General features: G+C 54.4%; 1 protein-coding gene across 1 annotated transcript; it reads left to right on the forward strand.

The window, feature by feature from the left end:
* The first annotated feature begins 386 nt into the window (after nt 1-386).
* On the forward strand, nt 387-3,633 carry LOC142484997 (E3 ubiquitin/ISG15 ligase TRIM25-like). Its single transcript, XM_075584235.1, has one exon. The coding sequence runs from the start codon at nt 445-447 to the stop codon at nt 2,032-2,034; it is 1,590 nt and encodes a 529-aa protein (XP_075440350.1). The 5' UTR covers nt 387-444; the 3' UTR covers nt 2,035-3,633.
* The last annotated feature ends 3,991 nt before the right edge of the window (nt 3,634-7,624 follow it).

A 7,624-nucleotide genomic window follows, 5' to 3' on the forward strand; every position in this document is an offset into this window, starting at 1 on the left:
TAACAATACCTAAATTCTCTGCTCCGATGACTCATGTAGGGACAGACGGGGATATTATACGCTCACGGGTATATAGTCTGGTATAGAATTTATTACGTACGTTCCTCTCAATGCTCGTCTTATGTGTTACTGGGTCCCCATGTACTGCAGGAACATGCTGAGGTGTATAACACACAGCTGACTTAAAAGGATACCTAACCCCTGAAGTGCAACACCTGTCACATGTCACCAAACGCCTCATGTGAGCACAGATAGGTAACATGCTGCATATTCTTATAACTACTCTTATTCCTCATATTGTACTGTATACTGCAGCCAGGAACTTACAGGGTTAATAGACTGGGTAACAAACTCCCGCCCCTGTGTGCTGAGAAGGGGAACGCCCCACTGGTTATATGAGAGAGAGGAGAATGTAAGTTTCGTTTCCTGTTGCTGCTTCCAAGCATGGCGTCTGCTGGTCTGAGAGAGGAGCTAACCTGCCCCATCTGCCTGAGCACTTATACCCAGCCTGTAACGCTGAGATGTGGGCATAACTTCTGCCAGGGCTGTATTGGGAGTGTGTGGGATTCCCAGGGGGGATCTGGGCTTTATACCTGTCCTGAATGCAGAGCAGAGTTTCAGGAGCGTCCTGCACTGCAGAGGAACCTGAAGCTGTGTAACATAGCGGAGCATTTCCTTTCTACTCAGCCGGAGCAGGAGGAGGCTGTGATCTTCTGCACTTACTGTGTTACCTCCTCTGTACCCGCTGCTAAAACATGTCTGCAGTGTGACGCCTCCCTGTGTGATATTTACCTAAAGAGACACAGCAAGTCAGAGGAACACGTCTTATCTGAGCCAACCACCTCCTTAAAGACCAGGAAATGCCCCGTCCACAAGAAGCTCTTGGAGTATTACTGCACTGAGGATGCTGCCTGTATCTGTTTGTCCTGCTGCGTGTTTGGGGAGCACAGGGGACACCAGGTGGAGTCGCTGAATGAGGCCTCTGAGAAGAAGAAGGAGAAACTGAGACATGTTCTGGAGAAACTGACCTCGGTGAGAGAGGAGACTGAGAAAAGAGCCCAGAGTCTGCAGGAATGCAGGAGAGAAGCGCAGGAAAAAGCAGCCGGGGAGACAGCCCGAGTCACTGCCCTGATTAGGGACATCAGGGAACGGCTGGAAGTCCTAGAGAAGCGAGTCCTGAGTGAGATCAACAGGTGGGAAGAGCAGGTTTCTCTCCGAGTCTCTGATCTAATCCAGCAGCTGGAAATAAAGAAGGACGAGCTGTCCAGGAAGATGCTTCACATTGAGGAGCTGAGCAACATCACTGATCCATTAACTGTCTTACAGGGACGGGAATCAGACAATGCTGACTTCTGTGATGCTGAGGAGGGAGGTAATGAGGACAGAGAGAGAGAGGGTAATAAGGTCCCTGCTGTAGGGGATTTGTATGAGGTTCTGATCCCACTGACCTTACAGAGATTAGCTGATATTGTGACTGATCTAAAAGCAAAGAGCGGGTTCTGTGTGCAGGAGGATTCAGGCATATTACTGGATGTAAATACAGCGGCTAATGATGTATCTGTATCAGGTGACCTGAAAACTGCATCCTGGTCAGAAACAGACCAGTTACGCCCGGATACACCAGAGAGATTTGTGTCTTATAGTCAGGTTTTAAGCAGCAGGAGTTTTTCCTCAGGACAACATTACTGGGAGGTGGAGATCAGTGACTCAGGGAACAGGAGGGTAGGGGTTTCCTATCCCAGTATAGTAAGGAAAGGAGGTCAGTCCCTCATAGGACAGAATAAGAAGTCCTGGTGTTTGTGCATGTGGTATAATTATCATGCAGTGATACATGACACAATACATACACGGATATACCCCGAGTCTCCCGTGCAGAGATTAGGAATATACCTGGACTATGAGGCTGGGCGGCTGTCCTTTTATCAGCTGTGTGACCCGATCAGACACTTACACACCGTCACTGCCACCTTCACTGAGCCTCTTCATGCTGCGTTCTGGGTACGGGGTAATGGCTGGGTCAGAATCAGGAGCTAGGAGTACTGATCCCGGCCCAGCAGGGGAACCCATAGATATAGTATATATTGTGTTTGTGGGTTTGTGTGCGTTCTCATTGGCTCTCATTGGCTCTCAAGCTCTCCTATTGGCTGACTGCGGGGCGGGCCTTGGCTCTGATTGGCTCTCATTGCCTGACTGCGGGGCGGGGCCTTGCTGCAGTGTTGTAGGGGAGGGTTGTGGTTACCACAGATCTGCGCATTGATTGGTTGAATCATTATGATGTCACAGTTTTACACGGGATTCTGGGACTCGTAGTTCACGTCTGTAAATAAAATTGTAACAGAAGAGAAGCAGGACTACAACTCCCAGAAGCCTCTGCATGCGAGAGAGACCACATGACAAGAGACGGCCAATCTCAATCAGTGCAGTTGTGGAGAGAGAAAGAGACAGAGGGTGAGTAAGTGGGAGAGACATCACAGGCAGACGTGTGGGGTGATTGCACACACAGACAGGACCCACAGCCCCTCACATCTGTCCCTCCCACTGCAGGGTGACACAGACAGGACCCACAGCCCCTCACATCTGTCCCTCCCACTGCAGGGTGACACAGGACACACAGCCCCTCACATCTGTCCCTCCCATTGCAGGGGGACACAGACAGGACCCACAGCCCCTCACATCTGTCCCTCCCACTGCAGGGGGACACAGACAGGACCCACAGCCCCTCACATCTGTACCTCCCACTGCAGGGGGACACAGACAGGACACACAGCCCCTCACATCTGTCCCTCCCACTGCAGGGGGACACAGGACACACAGCCCCTCACATCTGTCCCTCCCACTGCAGGGTGACACAGACAGGACCCACAGCCCCTCATATCTGTCCCTCCCACTGCAGGGGGACACAGACAGGACACACAGCCCCTCACCTCTGTCCCTCCCACTGCAGGGGGACACAGACAGGACATACAGCCCCTCACATCTGTCCCTCCCACTGCAGGGGGACACAGACAGGACCCACAGCCCCTCACATCTGTCCCTCCCACTGCAGGGGGACACAGACAGGACCCACAGCCCCTCACATCTGTCCCTCCCACTGCAGGGTGATACAGGCAGGACCCACAGCCCCTCACATCTGTCCCTCCCACTGCAGGGTGACACTAAAAGAAATACCCACAGTCCCTCTCTTAGGGTTACTGGCTCTGCATCTTAACCCTGGCTGTGCTTAAAGCGGTGACCATGCAGCAAGCTTAAGCCTATAGGGAACCATGTTTAAAATGGTTTTGAAGCAAAAAGTGGCACTGTGTGCTCATTTGCATGTCATTTCCCAGAATCCCTTGCTGCAGTGTAAGTGCTGGGTGATAATGGTGAAAGGCGTAAGACATGCATATGAGCATACAGTTATATTTCCATTTGATATATATATATATATATATATATCTACTATATATTTCTGAAAGTGTCCTATGTGTCCGGGTCTGTATGTGTCTCCCTGTGCCCCTCCCCGTGTCCCTAGCGGCAATCTCATTGGACCTTGGGCCAGGCCAATGAGATTGCTCCCTTGGGCCGCCCGCCCCCGCACACCTCTCATTGGCCTGAGGCGGAGTGAAGGGCACACACACACACACACACACACACACACACACACACACACATCACTATACACACACACACACACACACACACACACACACACACACATCACTATACACACACACACACACACACACACACAAACACATCACTATACACACACACACACACACACACACATCACTATACACACACACACACACACACACACACACACACACACACACACACATCACTATACACACACACACACACACACACACACACACACACACACACACACACACACACACACACACCACTATACACACACATCACTATACACACACACACACACACACACACACACACATCACTATACACACACACACACACACACACACACATCACTATACACACACACACACACACACACACACACACACACACACACACACACACACACACACACACACACATCACTATACACACACACACACACACATCACTATACACACACACACATCACTATACACACACACACACACACACACACACACATCACTATACACACACACACACACACACACACACACACACATCACTATACACACACACACACACACACACACATCACTATACACACACACACACACACACACACACACACACACACACACACACACACACATCACTATACACACACACACACACACACACACACACACACACATCACTATACACACATCACTATACACACACACACACACACATCACTATACACACACACACACACACACACACACACACATCACTATACACACACATCACTATACACACACATCACTATACACACACACACACACACACACACACACACACACACACACACACATCACTAAACACACACAACCCCCCCCCCCCACACACGGTGTTACATACATTAGCGGGGCTCACAGTGTTAGCAGCACATCTCCCGCTCTCTTCCCCACCGGTCCCGGAGGCTCCGCCTCTCCCTGTTTCCCGCGCTTTCACCCCCCCCCCCCCTCCACGTGGGAGCTGCCGGACGGGTGAGGGAGCTGCCGGACGGGTGAGGGAGCTGCCGGACGGGTGAGGGAGCTGCCGGACGGGTGAGGGAGCTGCCGGACGGGTGAGTGAGCGGCCTTCAACTCCCCTCATCCCCCTTCACCTTCCCTCACTCACTTCCCCTCCACCCCCCCCCGGCGCCGCTACAGTCAGCGGGGGAGCGGAGTGAGCGAGCGAGCGCCCGGGACACAGCGGGGGAGCGGCCACAACACGCTGCCTCCCGCCTCAGATCCACGTGGGAACGGCCGGACGGGTGAGTGAGCGGCCTTCACCTCCCCTCACCCACCCCTCACTCCACTTCCACTCCACCTCCCCTCCCTCCACCCCCCCTCCACTTCACCTCCCCTCCACCCCCCCTCCACTTCACCTCCCCTCCACCCCCCCTCCACTTCACCTCCCCTCCAACCTCCCCTCCACCCCCCCTTAACCTCCCCTCCACCCCCCCTTAACCTCCCCTCCACCCCCCTTAACCTCCCCTCCACCCCACCCCCCCTTAACCTCCCCTCCACCCCCCCTTCACGTCCCCTCCAACCCCCCCCCTTCACCTCCCCTCCACCCCCCCTTCACCTCCCCTCCACCCCCCCCCCTTCACCTCCCCTCCACCCCCCCCTTCACCTCCCCTCCACCCCCCCTTCACCCCCCTCCACCTCCCCTCCACCCCCGCTTCACCTCCCCTCCACCCCCGCTTCACCTCCCCTCCACCTCCCCCCCTTCACCTCCCCTCCACCCCCCCCTTCACCTCCCCTCCACCCTCCCCTCCACCTCCCCTCCACCCCCCCTTCACCCCCCTCCACCTCCCCTCCACCCCCGCTTCACCTCCCCTCCACCCCCGCTTCACCTCCCCTCCACCCCCGCTTCACCTCCCCTCCACCTCCCCCTTCACCTCCCCCTTCACCTCCCCTCCACCCCGCTTCACCTCCCCTCCACCCCCGCTTCACCTCCCCTCCACCCCCGCTTCACCTCCCCTCCACCCCCGCTTCACCCCCGGTTCACCTCCCCTCCACCCCCGCTTCACCTCCCCTCCACCCCTACCTTCACCTCCCCTCCACCCCCACCTTCACCCCCACCTTCACCCCCCCCCCTCCACCCCCACATTCACCGCCCCCTTCACCCCCACCCCCACCTTCACTCCCCCCTTACAACCTCCCACCTCCCCCCCCTTCCCACCACCTCCCCCCCTTCCCACCACCTCCCCCCCTTCCCACCACCTCCCCCCCCTTACCACCCCCCCTTCATCTACCCTCACCCCCCCTTCACCTCCTCCCTCCCCCCCAGCCCCCCACCTCCACCCTTCCCACCTACCCCCTCCACCCCCCCTTCACCTCCCCTCCGCCCCGCCTTCACCTCCCCTCCCCCCACTTCACCTCCCCTCCGCCCCCCCTTCACCTCCCCTCCGCCCCCCCTTCACCTCCCCTCCGCCCCCCCTTCACCTCCCCTCCGCCCCCCTTTCACCACCCCCCACCACCCCTCCGACCTCACCTCCCCTCCTTCAATGCCTTTCGTCCGCCCTCCTGCCTCTGCCTTTCGCCAACCCGCACTTCTGCCTTTCACCCGCCCACCGCTCACACCCCTGCGCCACACAGCCGCCGCACACACTCAACAGACACCCGCCACTCGACACACACCCGCCGCCTCTCACCCACCCCACACACTCGACACACACCTGCCGCATCCTGCCCCTACGCAACAATATCACTGACCAGCTGTCACCCGCACTCGCCACACACCCGCCGCCTCACACCCTAGCAGGACCCCGACCCACAGCCAGCACTCTCTACCCACGCGCCACCCGTACTGAATACCCACCTGCCGCCTCACACACAAACACACCCTAGCAGGACACACCCCTCACACACGCTCACACCCTAGCAGGACCCCGACCCACAGCCAGCACTCACTACCCACGCGCCACCCGTACTGAACACCCACCCGCCGCCTCACACACGCTCACACCCTAGCAGGACACACGCCTCACATTTTCACATCACTTATGTCACCAAAATATACATTGTACTGTGGTGTGTTTACAATAAACCATTTTTATACAACATCGTATTACATTTTATTCCATCTTTCTTTTCAACATTATTATCCAACCTTTCCAACAAACAGTCACCTATTGTTCCACGATTTATAAATAATACTACCTATTATGCATTTACATCCCGGGCAACGCCGGGTCTCTCAGCTAGTATATATATATATCTCACATACCTGTCCTGGGGATATCTGATTGCGTTAATCTGTGTTTAGTTCCTGTTCTGGGAGCGAGCGTATAGAAGTAATATAGGAGCGTATACCCATTACATATATATGTTTGTGCTGTGTCAGTAAATGGAAATGCTTTATAATATAAGAATTGTATGATGCAGAATAACATATTCCTGCTTCTCCCTGAGAATGTTTGTCAGACAAGTGTTTCTCTCACCGCGCCTCTCATCTCATTTAATAAATGTTATCACAATATTTCTCCGCGTGTGATACTGTAAAGAGACGCGTCAGTCCCCCGGATATAACTCTGCCGCGGAGTTATTTTGGCCCTAGGTGGGACGGCAGCTTTAAAGGCGCGTGGGGTAATAATATAATATCTGATAGTCTTATTAATCGTGTCACCTCCCAATGAGCGTTTATCTATTCCTGTTATTCTGCTGTGTGCAGTGATTCCTGCCTTTCTTGTTATGCTGCAGCATATAATATGTAGTGGGGATATCTGCCAAACATTTACGTGTCATAGGGATAAAACCTGTCCTGTTCATAGGAAATAATGGGGTTACTGTCCCATGATTTAATGTGTATATTATCTCCTGAGATATTAGGGGGAAAGCCTCTACTGCCCTGTAACATTCCCCTTTATCCCTTTTACTTGTTATTTACACTCCCACAGTACCACTGCTTGTTATTTACATGCACACGCAGTACCGCTGCTTGTTATTTACACACCCACAGTACCGCTGCTTGTTATTTACACGCA

Source organism: Ascaphus truei, unplaced genomic scaffold, assembly GCF_040206685.1.
Source record: "Ascaphus truei isolate aAscTru1 unplaced genomic scaffold, aAscTru1.hap1 HAP1_SCAFFOLD_505, whole genome shotgun sequence".
In the NCBI taxonomy this organism is placed as follows: Eukaryota; Metazoa; Chordata; class Amphibia; order Anura; family Ascaphidae; genus Ascaphus; species Ascaphus truei.